This window comes from Toxorhynchites rutilus, chromosome 3, assembly GCF_029784135.1.
Source record: "Toxorhynchites rutilus septentrionalis strain SRP chromosome 3, ASM2978413v1, whole genome shotgun sequence".
Lineage (NCBI taxonomy): Eukaryota > Metazoa > Arthropoda > Insecta > Diptera > Culicidae > Toxorhynchites > Toxorhynchites rutilus.
The window spans coordinates 112,726,683-112,747,214 of record NC_073746.1 but is presented as its reverse complement, the minus strand read 5'-3'; the positions used below and the strand labels follow the sequence as shown (position 1 = coordinate 112,747,214).

Here is a 20,532-nt window from a genome sequence, read left to right as displayed (position 1 = left end):
CACCACGCGAAGATAAAGCGTTCCAGCGGAGTGCTTCCAGGTTCACCGGTGGAACGAACGAATGTTCAGCGATGCGTTTGCTCCGTTCCTCCCTCCGCCTGATCAGCAGCTCGGAGCAACAGGAGCAGAAGCAGCGGCATGCGAAGGTGTGTAGTTCTGGGTTGTACATAACTGTCTGCCCTCTGTCAACCGAGGGAGTTGGGTTATTTGCTTCTGACCCTCCCTCTCTCTCCAGCGCTCCACACGACACCACACCACGTGCCAACTTCAACTCCATGTTTTGGATTACGACGGCATGTTTTCGCGTGCTCTCTTCAATTCTGCGCCGCTTCTCGCTTCGACCGAATGCAAGTTCTTTGCGCCGCAAACTGTCGATCAAGAGAGACTGGAAGGCAGAGAGAGAGAGAGCGCCCGACAGGACTCGATCAAGCTCTCGCTCTCATTTTGAGAGCTGGAGAGCAGGAGAGAGAGCATTTCCGTGCGCTTCCCGGCGCTTAAGCCGCCGTACGCCTGAGCTAAGTCAGTTTAGCTTAAACCATACGCGTGAGTGGAAGTGATCGCTTGTGTTGTTGTGTTCTGCGCGACGAACCGTTCGAAGATAAAGAATTATGTTTGTGCTCAAGTTCGGCGTCTGACGGAATACATTTTATGTTCAAGCGTCAACAGCAGCACCATTGTTCGTCATTGTTTGAGCGGTGGAATTTTTGTTGACGACGACAATTACAAACGGTTGAAGAGGAAAAGGAAAGCGCTGCTGATAATACTGTTTTGATTAGTTTGTGCCGCGATTGGGAACAGAACAGATCTCGGACCGGACGACTGCTTACTGAGTGGCGACGACATTATCAGTGTCTACCGCAGATTGTGACTGGATTTGCGGCATTATAGTGTTTCGCTATTTTTGGATTGAAGTGCAGTGCAGTTTTGGCGCTTGACTGCATTCGGTGATATCATACAGGAATGTTGTCATATTTGGGGTGAAGCAGAGAGCCAAGCAGACGAGAAGAAAATCTCCACGAAATAATTGGATGGATGGAAGTGATTGTTCGGCAGAGTGAAGTGTTGTGGTAATAATAACGAGATTTTTTTTTCTGCTTGCCGAGTTGCACAAAGTGATGAAGTTAATGCGCTGGTAGTAATCACGCTTTATAAAGTGCGCAAGTTGAAGTGTTGCGAAAACGGTAGTTACTTTTGTGTTTGGATGAGTGTGGATTAAAATCGTAAATTGCACGAATCGAATTGGGCAGCAACAAACCAGCCAGCAAGCTAGCACTACAAGTGAAGATCAGGCGGCTTTGTGAAGTGAGTTATTTCGGGTTCAGTTCGCCGCGAGACAGCGATGAATGCAGTTGTCAAAAATGATTTAATGAACAAATTGCCCTGCTGATTACCGCCGCAAAACGAAGGAAGGAAGGAAGCAAGCAAGATCAGACTGTGTAGCAATAACAATTCATTTAGTTACGGAAGGAAATAACCTCTCGGAACCCAGCTTCGGCTACTGAGGCACTGAAGTTTTCGCTGGAGGTGATAAAAAATATAACGCAAACGAATGTAAGTAACAGGATTGAATCAGCGATATGAGCCCATTTACCATTGCGTCACGGTGCGAGTCACCGGGAACACTCGTGCTTACAAATTAAGCCTTTCTTCCGAGAATCTTCCTCCAGCAAACAAGTGGAAACGAAAAGAATTTTAATTTATAATTATTCGAGATTCTGTGCCTCGTCCAGAATCATATAGAAATTTATCCATCTGTATAATTTATGTGTAATTTATTCGAAAGAGAGAGAACCGAGGAAGCGAGGGCACAATTCTGTATTTGCTTTGTGCCTTCGTACGAACGGCTCTCGCTATCTACCCCATTCAGAGATGCCAGATCTTCGGATTTGTTTGATTTTACATCAGGATCCGTCATAGAGATCTACGGAATTGAGTACAATATCTGCAGATTTTATTTCTTTCTGTATATTGGTTGGTTTGCTTCATAATCAAGATACCAGATTTTTACATGAACGGAGAGAAACAAGACAAGACAAAATATGCGACCCTACCGCAACAAACATCGAACTGTCATCGTCACTACTTTCTGTTTATCGCATTGCAACTTTTGTCTTTGTATTCCATGAATATATTTGTGAGTATTTTTCACTTAAGAATACAAGAACGCCGATATATTTTACCAGATTTTTGCAGACCCAGGGGTAAAATTCTTCGTGTAAAATAGATTCAACCTTCAGTCGTTAATTATGCGAGGACGATCCTAACATATCCAACGAACTGCGTTGGAAAATTGGTTACTTGTTTCAAAAAAAGTTACACCATCTACTGATTTGAAGAAATGTTTTTGTCCAATAATAGAATTTCAAATTACGGAATCAAAATTTTCGATCGCTATACCAACCATGATTCACATAATTCTGGATGATACATCCGAAATTATTTTCTTTTCGTGGTTAAAAGAAGGCAGGAGTTCGGCTGGATCGTTTCTATAGCCAATTATTACCGATTGATTCTAGAAAATACCTGCAGATGAGTCGTTTTTTGCCGCAAATCGCATATTTGTACTCAACAGCAGTCTCTCCACTTAACGCTATAAAGCAATTTGTGCGCAACATCAACAGAAGTAACAATAAATCAGTGTAAAAAAGAACACAAACCTGCAAATAGGAACTACTCTATTCCAATGAAGTCTCATGAAAAATTATTCTCTTTAAATTAAAGGTTCTATTTCGAAAAGTTCAAAACATTTCCTTGGGTGGAAACCGAGCTCAAATCGGATTCGTTCTCGAGTTAAGCGCAGTTTTACGTATGTCTTTTTTTATATCTATGATAGGCCACCTCCTCCCTCAGGATGAAGCAGAAGTGTTAGTACAGTAATGCTCACAGGGCTCGAAAACCTCAATATATTCGTAATTTAAAAAATTGCGAATGATTCAAATAATCGTTCTGATGGGATGAAATGAATAATTTCTGGAGAGGGTAATACGGACAGTGAAGTGTTGGAAATAGCATTCAACTTGCTCTCTCTTTCTCTCTATTTGTTTATATCTCAGTTGCACGATGACAAATGATGCAAAAGAGAAAAAAAATCTCTCGTGAGTGATAAACATCTATCCTTCGCGTATTTGTTCGTTTCACCTGCTGCACAAAAAAAATTCAACTTGTCTGTTTTTATTCCAGTAGAAAACATTTGAGAACCCGTTCCTGAGTCTGTTTTTGTTTGTAATTATCAACACATTTTATTTTCAAGGCATAAAGTTGTCCAAAAATTTCAATACAATTACTTACTTCTCTATTCGAGTTCTTGAATTCATGTTCGTTCGGTCAGGTGTTTTGATGTGCAACATCGAAAACATTAGGTTACATCAACTCTGTTAAAAATGTCTGAGAACAAAGGAGTTCTACTTTTTTTGATTTGTCATTTTTGATGAAACTTCTTGATTCATCTTGTTTCACATCTTTCCAGGTGTAGAGAACAGAGTTTTTGTTATTTTTTTCAGAATACAATTTCTTTTTGTGATAACTGTTGGTGTATTTTTTTTTATTTCACCAGTTAACTCGGCTGTGAATAATAATTTGAAAAGGTGAAAAGAAATGTTTTATATTTGAAATTGTATAATATAATTGAAATATACCTGATTTCGTTTTTCCAGCACTAGAAACATTGACTTACAGCTCTATTATGGCACTAATTCAACATCTCTAATACCACATAGCAGTATATTAGCATTTCCAATGTCTGTAAGCTTAATTTTCACAATGTTAATGTATATAAACATTAATGAAAATTATAGTTAATACTACCATATAATGGTAATATCGCCGATACAAATATAGGGCTTTTACATGGTATTGGAATTCTAACTGCAAAACAAGGCACGAAGGTAGATAACCTATGACCGATATGTGTATATTAGGATGGCAGCGAAAATGGTCATGTCAAATTTCAAAAACCGATCATGTATATTTTGTTTATTGGTCCAAGAATGATTTGTGCAAAGTTTCAGCTCGATCGGAAATGATTTATGGGTGCCTCAAAGCGCTCAAAGTTTTTATTTTTTTATCCTCGAAAATCTTCCAAGGGGGGGGTAAAGGAAATTTGGTAAATCGATTTTTTTTCGATGCCAAATGACTTAAAAATGCATGAAACGTCGAATCTGGTGTCATCTCGATAAAAAAGTTTTTGGCCGAAAATAACCTTTTGGGACTTAACCTGAAAGGCATGAAGGCATCGAAAAATTTGTACAATGTACATTTTGTTTATTGGTCCAAAAAATTACCTGTGCCAAATTTCAGCTCAATCGAAAATCTTCCAAGGGGAAGTAAAGGAAATTTGGAAGATCGAAATTATTTTTCGATGCTAAATGACTTAAAAATGCATAAAACGTCGAGATTAGGTGTAATCACGAAAAAAAATGTTTGGCCGAAAATCGACTTTTTGTGACTTGTAGTCAAATAATCAAAACTTTGAGTGCTTTGAGGCATCCCTAAATCATGTCCGATTGAGCTGAAATTTTGCACAGGTATTTTTTTGGGCCCAATAAACACAATGCACATGGTCGGTTCTTTAAATTCCGATATATTTTTTTCTCAGGCTAAGTCCCAAAAGGTCGATTTTCGGCCAATAATTTTTTTTCTAGATGACACCAGATGACATCGGTTTCTGAAATTCGATGATTTCATTCGAATTTTTCTCAAAAATCCATTGCCACCCCAATGTATAGCAACAGAAAAAATAACTCTTCAGTAGAATTTATTGAAGCAATGGATTACTTACTATTAAGCCAGCTCGCTGGCTGGAAATCAATGCGACATTGAAGAGTAAGTTAATAGTTAACTATTCCTATTCTGCTTTGCTTTCGCACGTCAATAGAAGCTCAGTACTGTACAGTTTTCCTTGTGCATATTCTAAAAATTTATTCTGCAGCTAACAATTTTGTATGTTCGTCCAGCACGATAGCAAACCATAACCTGCAGAATTGCCGCAACGGTGGAGTATTTATTGGGCCACTTCTTTGACTGTTTTCTATTAGAAAACGTTTGGTTTCGCAATGGTATGGACATATTCAAATAGTGTTTTGGTGCTACTTTACTTACTCCCTTTAGACGACAAAACTTGGGGAACAAAAATTGAACCAATCAAAACTTGGGATTAACGTTCGGATAATGTTTGACATTTTACATTTTTACAATTCGATCCATTGAGAAATTGTAGAGTTAAAAACGTTTAAATTTTTTCATTATTTCCTACATGTTATTCAGTGCTTAAACTGTCATTTTACCACTATTTTACCACTATTGTCATCCGCAACGCAATTTACAATTACCAAGATTGATGTTTGCTGTAAATCAATCTTATATTTGTATTTCAGCTGCTTCAAATTAGAATTTTTAATGCATAGCTGTGGTAAACCAGCATTTTGATTACAAAATTTGCTTTCAAATGGTCCTAAATCTGCATTTAGCATTATAATACAGCCATTCCATGTCAAACCAATATAGTGGTTTAAAAAATTAGTTTAAACTAGTAGTAAAATGAAAATGAAAGGCTCTTATTTTTTATTTTTTTTATTTGGGTGCCCATTTGAACTACGATTCGACATATCAAAAGTAAGTTTTATCAATCTGAGAAACATGTGGTCGAGCGTTGTCGTGCAGCAAAATACCCTCATCGTGTCTTAGCTCATGTTGCGGCAGTGTTTACTCCAATGTTCATCGTCTCTTCAATTCGTATGAAACTCAGTTCCCGTGCTTTTGAAACATTCCCATAACTCGAAAAAAAAATGGCTCGAGTTACGTCTATTGATTATGGACACTACTGTTGCATTTCAATTGAACGCTCGAGAAGAAGTGCCTCATCAAACGCTTTCACTGTCTCTTGTTTAAATACTGTGATACTTAAATCTCAATTTCTGAAGCGTCGAAACCATTCATTCTTTCACCGATAGAAGTCAAAAAAAATATTTTGTGCACTTCAGTCGCAGATTGGATCAAATTATTCATGAGAAGTAAAACTTTCCCACAAATGACGCTTTTTTGACTACTTAAACATCTCCATTTTCTCACACATAATACATATGACACTGATAAAATCTCTAAATCCTAACGATAGTGAATCGTTCAAAAGTACCCAACCTCACGTTTTTGTGGGGACTGTTTTGGCTAAAAATTGCTACTGACACACCCTAATGAAACACCGTTTTTTCCACCCGATACATGTTCACAATAAATCGGCACTGACACTGGATGCGGAAATATGGCCGTACGAGTTGTATGCAATAGTGAATGTGAACAACCACATTGAATTGTATTGGTGTGGATACATTGCTTCCCCCTTGCTTCGTTCGAATTTCGTGCGTACTCCGATCCAATGCCACCTTGGCCTAACGCACTAGCACTAACTGCGTGTAACGGAACGTAAGGCGACTGTTATATTGGATCGGAGTACATACGAAAATTTGATTGTAAGATAATTGACGAAAAGAACCAAACAATATTGTTCTCTCGAAGCAGAAGATTTCGTACGGCCAAATTCTCGCACAAAGTTGCATCCAATTTAACCGCCGCCTAACGCAAGAAAGTGTCATAATCTGAAATAATGTTGCTTATTCCACATCGTCAATGGCCATGCAATTCTCTATTGCGGCGACTGAACTCTTCAAAGTTTTTAGTTTAAAGAGAAAAAAGAGGTTCTTAAAAAACAAGAACGTAAAATTACTCTCACTCGTTTAATGCGTGATCATTTTATTCGATTTGCCACTAATATATTCCCAGCATGTATAATTTTTAGCACTGAAGGAAATGTTTATCTGAATTACGTATAATCGAAAGCATCGCATTATATTATAAAACTTAACCAGCCTGCTTTCTAAGACTAATTATTCAATAATAACCAGCCTAATGATTAAGACTAATTATTCAATAATAACTATATCTTATACTACTTTTATTGGACAGTTCTGTCCAATAAAAGTTGCACTAAAAAGTTGTACTAAAATATTTTCGATCATTTCATAAAAAAATAGTGGGTTATATCTATGATATAACCGCAAGGTTCACGTGGAACTACCTTAGCTGAGCAATCATTCGTTTGTATTGATTAAATTCTTGATTGAATGAAACAGTTTCCAAATTCAATTGAGTTCAATATATTTGCTCTGTGAGTGAAAAAAATGAACAAATGCCGTGTAAAGTCAATTCATTTATTGTGATTGATTGTTCTTCGTTACAAGTAAATTTAATGACGGACCTTTTACGTTTGGTATGATTACTAGAACAAAATATATGTACGGAAGAATTATCAAACGTTTGATGAACCAGCCTAAGGCTGAAAATCTTTCCAATAAAGACAACAAAAAAATTATCAAACGATTATTTAATTTTACATTTCCCTCTGAAGTTTACATCCCAAAAGTGTACATACTTCTCGAATCTCGAATTTGCTTGAAACTGGGAAGTTCATTCGCTTCTAGTGGCTGCACGATTTTCCCAGGTTCATGTTAGAACAGACATATTCCACTCTGCACAAAGGCAAGCGAGGACAAAAGTACTCGCAGTTTGCATTTATTTGCAGAGCCGATTTCCCCAGAAACCTCGGTTTTGAAGTCTGTGTTAGGGAAACACATTTCAATCGGAACAAAAATACCCCCGATTTGTATGAATTCGCAATGCCGATTTCCCCACGCTTCATGGATTTGAAGTCTGTGTTAGGGAAACACATTCCAGTCGGAACAAAAATACCCTCGACTTGCATGAATTTGAAATACCGATTTCTCCAGGCACCTTGGTTTAGAAATCTCTATTAGGGAACACATTTCGGTGGGAACAAAAGCTCCCCCTACTTTCGTGTGTTCTTTTTCTTCTTTTTGGCTTTAAGAGGGTTTAAACTTTTCAGTTCACTCGCCTCTAGGCTCTTTCGTGTGCTTGCAATGCCGATTTCGCTGCTTGGTTTTAAAGTCTGTGTTAGGGAAAATTTTTCGATGAGAACAAAAGTCCCCCTACTTTCATGTATTTGCAATGCCGATTTCCCCAAGGCTGCTTGGTTTTGATGGCTGTGTCAGGGAAACCGTAAATCGGGCCAATCAAAACGATGCAGTTAGGGCGTTTAGATAACGCCTAATATTTTACAGTTATTCAATTGTTTATCTAATGAAAAACAACATTTTGTTAGTTGCGATAGATGCGTAGAAATATTCCCTATCAAGTGATGCAAACATCTCTCCTATTCAGTACGAAATGTTCGAGCTATAAGCATTCGAAATCTTTCATTTTTTCCTGCATGTTCTGTGTTTAGGTTTTCATTTTACCCTCCATATATTCCGGTTAGACGAAGTCCCACGTCAAAACAATGAAGCAAGCTGATATTCGTGTTTAAAGTCAATCCACATAGAAACGTTTAGTTGTATTGATAATTCACCCGAGTTATGAATTAGTATTGAACGTATAGCGAACGCTAAAGATTCGAGGAAACTCGTAGATTCCAAAAAGTTTACTGATTGACACGAACCAAAACAAATCTGGCATCACTGTTCCGATTGCATCTCTGAATTTACGCACGGCTGAAGTTTCAGGTGGAGCCCTCAGAACGATGTAATCCCGGCAGCGCACACGCCCGTGTTGTCCGACGAGCGATAATCTCCGGATGTTACGCTCTATCTCACCGGCGAAACCTCCACCAGGAGCGCACTGCCTCTGGCTCATCGTGATGTTTCTCGATTAGAACTTTTTACCTTTTCGTGGCGGTGGTGGCGGTGGCTATTCGCACGTCAGTGAAACGATAGCCGGAGGCATTGCTACTGCCCAGCCTGATACGGTCCAAACTCAAACAAGTAGCCAGATGTGGTGGAAGTGCGAAAATGACCAACGGTCTTGTTCTTTCCTTTCTGAAGGCAGGCTGCGTGATGGAAGCAGAGGCGAAGCAGTTGTTATTTACCTGTTTCTGTGCCATTCTAAAGACCAGATGCAGAGCCAGGTGTTTTTCTTTCCGCAGTTATGCAACGCTTCGCGTTGCTGTTCAAGTACTCAGTCTATCCGAACAATTGGAATTGAATGCTCAATTAGTTGGTACAACTTATAAAACGTATTCGGGTGAAATGCTATTGCTCTGTCTCCCTCTCAATCGCTCATCAGACCGCCACTTAAGACACTTTCCACAGGGCAAACACAAAGCGGCACGAGTACCTACGGAAAATAGAAACAAAACAATTGTCCCGCCGCCGAGCGAGAGAGTCGCCTAATCATCCTTTAAATATCTCCGATCATAGCCAACATAATGGTTTCCAGTGCTTTCCAACTCCACTTAGGGAAAGGCGAGCCAGACCGAGAGAGTGAATGGTGCAAAAACATAACTTTTCTCGAAATAGATTACAACAGTGTTTGTCATTTCGACTTGCACACGCTCCGAGTGCTTCGACCCTAAGCTTAAGAAAATCATCAAAAAAACGCACACACAAAAATGTGATGAAAAAAGGGAATTTTTCAATAATTGCCCGTATTTTTCTCGGGCTCCGCAAAGTAATTGCTCCCAAGGCGAACAACGCCGAGTTCAAGCGCACAGTCGTAGAAAGTCGTAGACTAATGGACCCGACCTGGCCGAAGATGCTGGGGGAGTTAAGCTCTCGACCATCGCTCACAAGCCCATCTCTGCTGTGATTTGGGTGCGATGCACGCGAATGGAAGAATGTTTCGTGGGTAATTACTGCCCGGCTAGAACCCGGCTCGATTTGTTCGGATAATTTGGAAATTCTTTGGTTCTTCTACCCTGGGTTCGTTTTGTTTTTTGGAGGGCGTCCTTGAGGTCAAGAACATGGCGCCTCGCTTCGCGATTGAGATGCTGCTGGGTTCGAATTTTCATGTGTGTATGTGTGCATGTGGGGTCAACTGACGATGATGTGATTTCGGGGAGTGGAGGCCCACTCGATAAGTGGCCATTTCGGTTCGGTTTGGAAATTGTGTTCTGTCGACGAGTTGCGCGCATCGAATTGCGATTTCATGGCGAAAGGCTTACGCGGGAGGGTAATGAGAAAGAGACAGAGAAGCTAGGAAAATGATTCCAATTGGTATCGATGTGAAGCGAATCGTTACCGGGGATTATTAGTTGAGTTGCTTTGAATCTGTGATGAGGAGAGGAAATGATGGATCTTCTTGTCTGTTTAGTGAATATTCATTTCTGGACTGCAAATTGTGTGGTGGGTGATGAGTTGCATTAATTCTCAATGTGCATTGATTAATATGTTGGGCAATTGATAGAAGTCGATATAACGACATTTTGTTTCGTTATTCAATCGGATTTGTGGAATGTTCAAGAGAGAATTACTGCTTATCCGCTTTCTGGTTTGCATTTTTGAATCGAAGAGAGTATTTTTTTTAATCAATCGAAACTTTTTTTTTTGTTGCGACTTATTTTGGTTCAGTAATTCTCCTTTTTCTGCTATTTAAGCGATATAGGTTTGGGACAAAAGATTATGTAATATTGAGATAGAACTGGCCTCCAAGTAACAACTGGTTCAATAATTGTATTTGTATTTAATGCAGTTTTGAGGGCATTATTTTTTCTCCAGGTTGTTAAACGTATGCAATACAACAAGAAACAAGAAACAAGAAACAAGAAACAAGAAACAAGAAACAAGAAACAAGAAACAAGAAACAAGAAACAAGAAACAAGAAACAAGAAACAAGAAACAAGAAACAAGAAACAAGAAACAAGAAACAAGAAACAAGAAACAAGAAACAAGAAACAAGAAACAAGAAACAAGAAACAAGAAACAAGAAACAAGAAACAAGAAACAAGAAACAAGAAACAAGAAACAAGAAACAAGAAACAAGAAACAAGAAACAAGAAACAAGAAACAAGAAACAAGAAACAAGAAACAAGAAACAAGAAACAAGAAACAAGAAACAAGAAACAAGAAACAAGAAACAAGAAACAAGAAACAAGAAACAAGAAACAAGAAACAAGAAACAAGAAACAAGAAACAAGAAACAAGAAACAAGAAACAAGAAACAAGAAACAAGAAACAAGAAACAAGAAACAAGAAACAAGAAACAAGAAACAAGAAACAAGAAACAAGAAACAAGAAACAAGAAACAAGAAACAAGAAACAAGAAACAAGAAACAAGAAACAAGAAACAAGAAACAAGAAACAAGAAACAAGAAACAAGAAACAAGAAACAAGAAACAAGAAACAAGAAACAAGAAACAAGAAACAAGAAACAAGAAACAAGAAACAAGAAACAAGAAACAAGAAACAAGAAACAAGAAACAAGAAACAAGAAACAAGAAACAAGAAACAAGAAACAAGAAACAAGAAACAAGAAACAAGAAACAAGAAACAAGAAACAAGAAACAAGAAACAAGAAACAAGAAACAAGAAACAAGAAACAAGAAACAAGAAACAAGAAACAAGAAACAAGAAACAAGAAACAAGAAACAAGAAACAAGAAACAAGAAACAAGAAACAAGAAACAAGAAACAAGAAACAAGAAACAAGAAACAAGAAACAAGAAACAAGAAACAAGAAACAAGAAACAAGAAACAAGAAACAAGAAACAAGAAACAAGAAACAAGAAACAAGAAACAAGAAACAAGAAACAAGAAACAAGAAACAAGAAACAAGAAACAAGAAACAAGAAACAAGAAACAAGAAACAAGAAACAAGAAACAAGAAACAAGAAACAAGAAACAAGAAACAAGAAACAAGAAACAAGAAACAAGAAACAAGAAACAAGAAACAAGAAACAAGAAACAAGAAACAAGAAACAAGAAACAAGAAACAAGAAACAAGAAACAAGAAACAAGAAACAAGAAACAAGAAACAAGAAACAAGAAACAAGAAACAAGAAACAAGAAACAAGAAACAAGAAACAAGAAACAAGAAACAAGAAACAAGAAACAAGAAACAAGAAACAAGAAACAAGAAACAAGAAACAAGAAACAAGAAACAAGAAACAAGAAAGAATTCTATTCTCATTTCTCATTTATCATCCATCTAAAAGCTCGCTCAACAACATGGAATAGAACAGTCGAAAAATAAGAACTCTGAAAACTTTGTATAATATGAAATCCTGCATCATTCGATCGCATTTTTACAACGTGAGATCGAGAAACTTCTGTATCTGGAGAAAAGTATTTCCCGTTTTAGACTTTTTCATCTGCTGTATAACGCTGAAAACGGTATAGATCATAATGTAAAAAATGCTAAAAAACTACGGATGGGTTATAACTATGATATAACCGCAAGGTTGACGTAGGACTACCGTTGGCTTAGTAATCAGTTATATTTCTTCAATTAGCAATAATCCCTCCTCGGATTATCCTCATTGGGTACGATATCGCCGCTGCGCAGTGCTATCTTTTGTGTTATTGATTAAAATAGTGAATGAATGAAACTATTTACGAATTCAATTGCAAACAAATCTCAATTTAAGTCAATTCATGCATTATGGTAGTAGTTATCGCAGCAAATAGTTATCAACATGTTGCCTAATCATCAAACGGTATACGTAGAAGTTCAGTGAGCTGACGACATGAAGGGATATCTTCCAATGCAGTTTTGAATAATCGAGCCAAAGCGTTGCATTTGTACCCGCTTTTGTAGACCGTGATAGCAAAACGAATTCTGGAGTGTAAAAATGTTTGGGGGTATAACAGTATTGCCGACTTGAATGTATCTACAATGCCGATTCTCCCAACTTCTTGGTTAAGGAATCTGTATTGGGCAGACACATTCCGATTTGCAAAAATGCAAGCGAGTACAAAAGTACTCGTAGTTTGCATCTTTCCCCAGGCTTTATGGTTTTGAAGTCTGTGTTAGAGAAACATTCCAATTTGCAAAAACGCAAACGAGTACGAAAGTTCCCACTGCTTGCATCTAAATTTCTATGCCGATTTCAATTTTGCGACGTCGATTCTCTCAGGCTCCATGGTTTTGAAATCTGTGTTAGGGAAAGACTCCAATTTCTGGAAACGCAAGCAAGTACAGAAGCACCCGCAGCTTGCATCTAATTTTCTGTGACGATTTCCTCAAGCTCCATAGTTTTGAAGTCTGTGTTAGGGAAAAATCCATCCATTCCAGCGATCGTACCTCAATCGTTGCACCATCGTAACTGAATGGAATTCCGAGCGGCACTCGCTTATATACCGATTGGTGTGATTTCAATAGCCTGTTTTGAAAGCAATTTTAGGGCTATTGAAACAAGTTTTTGGATCAAAAAGTAACAAGCATATAACACGTAGACATTTTATCTTTCGAATGAAGTGTTTATCATACCATTTCGTTCAGTTGTTTAGGAGCTATTAACGCTCAAAATCTCGTTCTCGGGCGTAACGCTTTCGTTTTCGAAAGTTTGAACTTACACCCCAGTATAGAAATGAAAGACGTAGTCCTACGCCAAAAAACTATATAGGGCCCTTAAAATGCTACTGCATTCTACAGCTCTTAAGATGCTTTTTTTCTGATGCTTTTAATAAGCATAATATATATAGTGCTTATATAGAGCAAGAGCAAGATAAAATTTTTCTATTAATATTTTTAAACTATTCGTTTGGAAAAGAACCAAGTCATCGATACAGTCGGTTTTCGGTCGAGAAAACCAGAGAAAATATGTTTTTGTATTATGACATAAATACTTATGGTAAAACTGGTTTGTATATTATCTAAATAGACGGTTCATTGTTGAGAAATAGAGAAATAGAGAAATAGAGAAATAAATGTAATATGAAATACACAGAGGCGAATGCCAAATTAGGAAGAGTCTCTATAAAAATTTTAAAAAAATGTGACACGAAGAATACCTGACGAGACTCTAATCAGGGTACTCTGCCACATCTGTTTCTCTCGTTCCTTTACTATCTGGATCACTGTTGATTTAATAGTTACATTTCAATTATCGCTTTCAAGCAAACTTCTACTACCCAGTAGAAGCCCCTTTTATATGCTAGCACTAGTATTATTGCTGATATGCTGCTACTCAGAACTAGAAATGCGGCATTAGTGCCATAAAAGGGCTATAGGCTGCTTAAGATTACTTGAATGTTTTTCTGCGTTTTCACTCGATCGAGTCGAACATCAACTAATGGAAACTCGTTTTATCAGACAAAGGATAATACCTATTGCATAAGAATTGTTTTGTATGCTTTTAAATGCGAATGAACTGCAAAGTTTAAAGCCTCTATAAAACAAACATTTAAATAACTGAAAATTAATTATTATTTCCACAATAACAAAACACGAAATTCAATGTCGTCAACGTTACTTCCGATTAAACCGAAGTCAAAGAACTCCAAAATTGGACAAACTTTTCACTGCAGATCATTTGAACATATTATTCTTATTTTTAGAATTTCCCTATTTTCCTTCAGTACTCTCCAATTTATTATATAACTCTAGTATGGATTGAGACCAGAGTTTCCAATCTTCCAGTTTTTTTGGATATTACCAGTTTTTGGTGCCTATTCTGTATTCCGACGGATTTCTATTTCGTTCGAAAGTGATATTTCGATCGTTTTCGAATTTACCATTCCCTATTCCAATCGTTTTGCTCGTTTCGAACGAAAGTGTTAGAAAATTTCGAATATGCATCGATCTGTCAAAAACCGATAAACAAAAAGAAACACCGTATTAAATAGCGGCGAGTGCGAGTTGAATTTCAGTTAATTTTTGATCCTAAGAGAAATTTGTGAGAAAATTTTCTCGTTCAATGGATTCCGTTTTGTTACCGAATTTGGCGGAGCAAGAAGAAATTGGAATGCCTTGCTACCATCGGCGAAACCACCGAAAATCAACCGACTTCATGAAACTTTCTGATGAAGCGTAAGTATCCGTCTCAAAAATCCCATGTTTGTTTCTCTTATTGATTATTTTGCCCTTATTCAGATTCATCAAAAGTTTTCGTCTAAGTAAGGAAGCTTTTCGGTACGTTTTAGAGGAAATTGAGAACTGCCTTACCACAAGGAAAGGTGGTCTATCCACGGAGGTGAAACTCGCAGCATGTTTGCGATTCTTTGCTGAAGGAAATTATCAACATGGAGCAGGGCAAGATTGTCACATTGCCATAGCACAGCCCACATTTTCCAAGGTGCTGACTGAAATGCTTAACATTCTGGAGCGGACACTGTGTAAGAAATGGATTTCCCTAAATATGACGGAAGACGAACAGCGGCGTGCTAAACTACACTTCTATCAGAAAACATCAATTCCGGGTGTTATTATGTGTTTGGATGGAACCCACGTAAAAATTATTCCACCTAAGCTGAATCGAAATTTGTTTTTTAATCGGAAGGGATTTTATAGTCTCAACGTTCTGATTGTAAGTATTATTAGTATTTGAATTAACAAATCAATGAACAAATACTCTTTTTTATCAACATAGGTTTGTGACGATCAGCAAAGGATTCGTTTCGTTGATCCTACCTTCCAGGGATCTAATCATGACTCTCATATATGGCGTGTAAGCCCTGCAAGAACTCACTTTGAGCAGCTTCACCAAAATGGTGAAGTTAATACTAAGATTCTAGGTAATGTTCAACTACAATATTTTAGTATACTTGTATGTACTGTGTGATAAAATATTTTCAGGTGATGCTGGTTATCCATCGGAACCTTGGTTAGTTACCCCATTCAGAGCAGCGGAGGAAGGGAGTTTGGAGAGCGATTTTAATCGCAGGCATGCCTTGGGTCGTGCTATCGTCGAGCGGACAATCGGTTTACTAAAAAATCGGTTTAGATGCATCCTTGGCGCGAGACAACTTCACTACAATCCTACTAAATGCGCTCAAATTATAAATGTATGCTGTGCACTTCACAATATATGCTTAGAATTTGGTCGTTCTCAGTAGTTATAATATGTTATGCAGCTGTTTACATAATAAACTTTTGTTTAAATTAATATTTATGACTGTTAAATTTCATCTAACTTGTTTGCAAATGCTCAAATAAATAACAACCACCGGAAAAGGAAGTGTCTTCCTTACTTAACTATGGTTTCGGCAGAATTATTTACTCTTATTCCTGCCAACACTTTGAGAATATGTCATTATCGATTTCTCGTAAGCAGGCCAAGTATTCAAATAACCATTATTAATACTTTTTGCGTTGTTTTAACCCCTTGCTGTACGATTTAATTTCCAACAGCACGGCCCAAAACGAGCATTTCGAGTCGTTCCGCTACTCTGCTGAGTGTGGGTATCTAACATGGGTGCCCTATGATGAGCAAATACATGTTGTGTTTAAAATAAAAACGAAGGAGTTATTACTACGTACTAACTCGTTCGTTTTTATTTTAATTATAATATTCAAATTATATTTTATATTTTTAGCTCATTCAATTTTTTTTTTTAAATAACGGAAATTTGATAATCTTCAGTTGTCGGTATCCTCATCATATGCCTGAGGCTATGTAATTATTTCACATCGAGAAACAACGAGTGAAGTTCAATGTTGTACGTGAAGGGGTTAAGGAAGTTCCATAAACTATAGGCGAAATTCGTGAATTTTAAAAAAGTTTATATAATTTTGATGCTATTCCAAACAAACTTCAAAGAAAAAATTAAGTAAGATTTTTCTTCCATGGAAAGATATAAAAATACGATTAGAACTTTTTTCATTTTTTTATACTTGAGTTACAATATAAAGATAAAAAATCAGATCACTGATATTTTGAAACATTATTCTAATGTTCTGAAATATACGCAATCTGCGTTTCAAGGATTTGTCGCTATTGATTTCTCCGGCGCGATCTTCTCCATCTCGTGGTTATGTCGTTTTTGTTCACTCAGATGTTCTTTGAGTGTGGCATCCACGGAAAGAATCGCTCGAGCTGATTGGCGCTGATAATGAACCAGATCACTCAAATTCTTGTTTGTGTTTTTTAACAGGGATTTCACATTGGTGTGAAATTTGTTTTGTTGCTCGACTTGCAGCTCTAATAGCCTCGTGGTAGAAGGTCTGGATTTTTTCGGCTGAGAGGGCTGGAAGTGAATGGTATTATTGATACCGTCACACTCGTCGGAAGTACCATAATATATAAAATTTTCCTGGTCTGCAGCTTGAGGTTCACCCGAAGGCGAACCCAACTGTGTTCCATGAGATGAGGTACCCGGGATTCCTTCCACGGTCGCAAGTAACCCAGTTAGTAGAACTGCCTGCTCCTCCAGCTCGGACAAATTGATAATTTTATTGGGTCCTCCACCTGTCGCCCTCTGCTCCCGTTTGTTGTGAGCGAGTTTTCGCTTTAATCCGGACTTATAGTCCGCCCAAACCTACACAGAAAACCAGGGCAAAAATAAGACTATAAACATATGTTTCGGATTCGTTTTAGTATATACCTTTTTCCATCCACTTCCATCGCGAATAGGCGGTCCCAAACTATTGACTTCTGCCGCCAGATCATCCCAGAAGGGTCCGGAATTTCCTCGGGAGAAACCCTTTGCTATGTCCGGCTCTTGCTCCAGAAGCAGCACAATCCGCTCGAACTGATTTTTAGTGGTTGTTTTGTTTTTGTTTTTTTCCCTGTTGAACGTTAAAATTAATTTAAAGAAAAAAATGATTAAAAATTAGCTTACATTTTTGCAGTTCACCGCTCATCCGCTGCGGAAATTATTCACTCCTTCATAAACAAAGTGGGTTTGACGTTTGGTTTGATTCGAATGAAAGATGTTCGAAAACAAAACAGTCCGAACGAAAGGTATTCGAATTTGAAAACACCTCGAACGAAACAGGGAATGGAATTTACCAAGTCGTTCGAAATATTTCGAATCGATTGAAATACAGAATAGACACCTTTATTTTAAGCATGCCAGCGAAACAGCCAAAAGTAAAAAATCTTCCAGTTTTGTTTTTCGAAATTTCCCAGCTTTTTCAAAACATTGGTTGGCATCTTTAGTTGAAACGTACACAACGATATAAAGACAGCCCAAATCTGACCAACCGTTCACTTTGATGATCAGTTATACGCACGAAAAAAAAACTTCGTTTTATATATGAGATAACAGTTTGAAAAAAGCTTCCATAACTGTATGATGAAAAGCTCCTTAAATTAATTTTAAAATATAATAATCTATGTTTGAACATCTCAAGAACTATAAACAGTTTATTTGGATAATACCAGTCGAAAACATTATTTGAGTTATCGGAAAAGCAAATCTAGAAAATCCGTGCAGAATATATTACGCTGTCACCAAATGATTTTGAAATGTTTGTTAGAATTCGAAGCCTTAATGGTAATGGTTAGTTAATGTTTTCAATACAGAAATAATTCATTTACAAAAAAAAACCTACATCATTAGTTTATGTTCTGGAATAAAGTTATAGCTTATACAAATTGTGCGTTTTTTTCAGGTTTCTTTTTACGCGGGGACCGCTTGGTGGCAATGTGATGTACACTATCATTCCTGAAGATAAATCACCTTTCCAGTGTTGTTTACTTGGTTGAACGTTTCCTTCAATACCAAGTTGTGTTTTCAATGCCAGATGATACGACTTGATTGTGTATTTAGATTTACTTATATCAAAGCAAGTAGGCAAACGATAAAAAAGTTCCCCCGAATCTGAAACCCCCGCCACGATTTATGGTGATGGGCACTAACGTCGCCAATTGATCAATCATGGGAATCACAACAATATCCACATTTTTCTAAAATGAGCAGTGCACACATTAACACTAACTGCTATCTTGAATTGTAGTTGAATACCTGAATATATCCATTCTGCATTAGGTCATTGGTTAAGAAAACACAACGTGTGTAATAAAAAGTCACAGGAGGGTTGTGTCCGAGACACGATCGCATAGTTGACGTAGGATTCCGTTAGGCTATCTGTTGATTTTGGATATGTTTGAGAAATTTCATCGTTAAACTCTTTGATAATGATTTGGTGACCCTGAAAAGTGCCGATTTGTTTGGTTGTTGGGTATTGTTTGTTCACTCCACTAGTGTTTACCGAGTGTTGATGACAGAAGGATGGTAAACAGTCGTTGGATGATGCGTATCAGATGAAAGATACCGAAGTGGAACGAGATATGATGAAAACTGCCCTCTGCGATCCTGGACGAGATGCTTCCTGTGTTATGTATGGATGAAATAAAGAAAAAAAAAACTCACCAATGTAATATAAGATAATTATCAATACCGAACACAATTATCAATTTTTCTCATCAGTAAAAACATGTTACTTTAATATATAGAAAACACATTTGAAATGTAAAAGGTTATTTTGTTTTATAATTTTAACTTTCTGAATGTTTATTCAACCCAATGCGAATTTCAATTGGACTGACAACAACTAATACTATATGTAGAGCATATGGGAAATCACGTTTTCTAATATTTCTCCACTTTTCCAATTTTTCTCGTCGTATAAACTTTCTTTGGGTGAAAATGAACACAACAAAACAGACAGCTTGAACCAAACGACCTGTTCTCGAGCGGGAACACACCTTGGTTTTTATTTATGAAAATTGAAATAAATCGTTTCATATATCAAGTCATTTTTAACACAACTGCTACCATATATAATTTTACACTTACACTTGTACTTAATTTTTCACGATACATGATCGGTCATTGATATGAAATTTCACAAAGCAACCAACATTAAGATTGCAAATTAATTTTTTTTTGCTGGAAATAACCGTATCACTCACCTTACTTGCAAAATAAAAATACCCCCGACTTGCATATATTGAGTCGTTATCAAACCCCACAACATGCAACAGTAAGGTTACTCTGCTGGAATTTGAAAGCACACTTTCATGAAATATACGTTTATGTAAATAAATGCAGTGTATATCTATATTCCAAAATTCTGGATACTCTTCCATATCTGCACTAGCACAAAAAAATCTCGTATGCTGCTCTTCTTTGTCGTAGCACACCTCGATAAAGAGAGTTTCCTCTCCTTGTATCGAGCTGTGTGTTTATGTGTGTGAAATCAACATTAGGCATGAACGATATCCGCTCGTTGTGTTATGCTAGCTCTCCCGCATCTTTCATTCTATTCTATTTTTGCACTGAGAAAGGCCCTTGCGGAAAGAAACTTTATTCCATACTCCTCCTTCACCTGACAAAAAAAACAATCCTCTCCCGGTCGACGCTCTGCGATGTTGCTTCGATGACCACCAAACGAGAAGTTGTGTGGCTTCCAATCGCAGATGGCTTATTTAAACCAAATATGTTGAAAACGGGCAGAAACGAATGTATCAGTTGCTCGTTATTGACAGCTCTGTTCGGGAATGCATACAAATGCATGGTAAAATAATCATGCTTCCAGTTTTTATTCATTTGAACTGTTTAGGCATAAGCGGATTGTACTGTATAGTATATCAAACGAATCTAGGAGAATTTCCGATTCCTTTGGTATGCAAAGTATCAGAATTTGTTCGCTGTGAAAATAGTTATTAGCGTTAACTTTATTTCACAAAAATGTAACCTGTTTTCTGATTTGGCACCCTTCCTGAAAGACGTAGTTCTACGTCAAAAAAGTTGAAATGAACTCTACGCACTTAAAATGGTTGCGGTAAACCACCTTGCAACAAAGT

At 37.2% G+C, this 20,532-nt stretch overlaps 3 protein-coding genes and 1 pseudogene across 3 annotated transcripts in view; 2 read left to right on the top strand and 2 right to left on the bottom strand.

Annotated features, from left to right (window-relative positions):
* Positions 1-537: 537 nt before the first annotated feature.
* LOC129778994 (uncharacterized) overlaps positions 538-20,532 on the top strand; it is an 86,319-nt gene continuing 66,324 nt past the window's right edge. The window contains exon 1 of the mRNA XM_055786223.1: positions 538-1,551. The gene's annotated coding sequence lies outside the window, so the exon portion shown is untranslated. The remainder of the gene's footprint in view (positions 1,552-20,532) is intronic.
* Positions 12,174-12,348, bottom strand: LOC129780898 (U4 spliceosomal RNA; annotated as a pseudogene).
* On the top strand, positions 14,445-15,885 carry LOC129778995 (putative nuclease HARBI1). Its single transcript, XM_055786224.1, has 4 exons — positions 14,445-14,810; positions 14,874-15,306; positions 15,370-15,514; positions 15,576-15,885. The coding sequence occupies exons 1-4, from the start codon at positions 14,698-14,700 to the stop codon at positions 15,833-15,835; spliced, it is 951 nt and encodes a 316-aa protein (XP_055642199.1). The 5' UTR covers positions 14,445-14,697; the 3' UTR covers positions 15,836-15,885.
* Positions 16,345-17,699, bottom strand: LOC129778996 (uncharacterized). Its single transcript, XM_055786225.1, has 3 exons — positions 17,561-17,699; positions 17,324-17,507; positions 16,345-17,257 (listed from the first exon to the last, which is right to left on the bottom strand). Coding segments are annotated over exons 1-3 (744 nt in total). The 5' UTR covers positions 17,563-17,699; the 3' UTR covers positions 16,345-16,699.

What these genes read in the sequence shown, in the direction of transcription:
- LOC129778995 (XM_055786224.1), top strand. Translation starts at nt 14,698, where the DNA reads ATGGATTCCGTTTTGTTACCGAATTTGGCGGAGCAAGAAGAAATTGGA. An exon ending in ATAGTCTCAACGTTCTGATT is followed by an intron (nt 15,307 to 15,369) that starts GTAAGTATTATT and finishes TTATCAACATAG; the next exon opens with GTTTGTGACGATCAGCAAAG. An exon ending in AGTTAATACTAAGATTCTAG is followed by an intron (nt 15,515 to 15,575) that starts GTAATGTTCAAC and finishes AAATATTTTCAG; the next exon opens with GTGATGCTGGTTATCCATCG.
- LOC129778996 (XM_055786225.1), bottom strand. An exon ending in ATGGAAGTGGATGGAAAAAG is followed by an intron (nt 17,258 to 17,323) that starts GTATATACTAAA and finishes TTTTCTGTGTAG; the next exon opens with GTTTGGGCGGACTATAAGTC.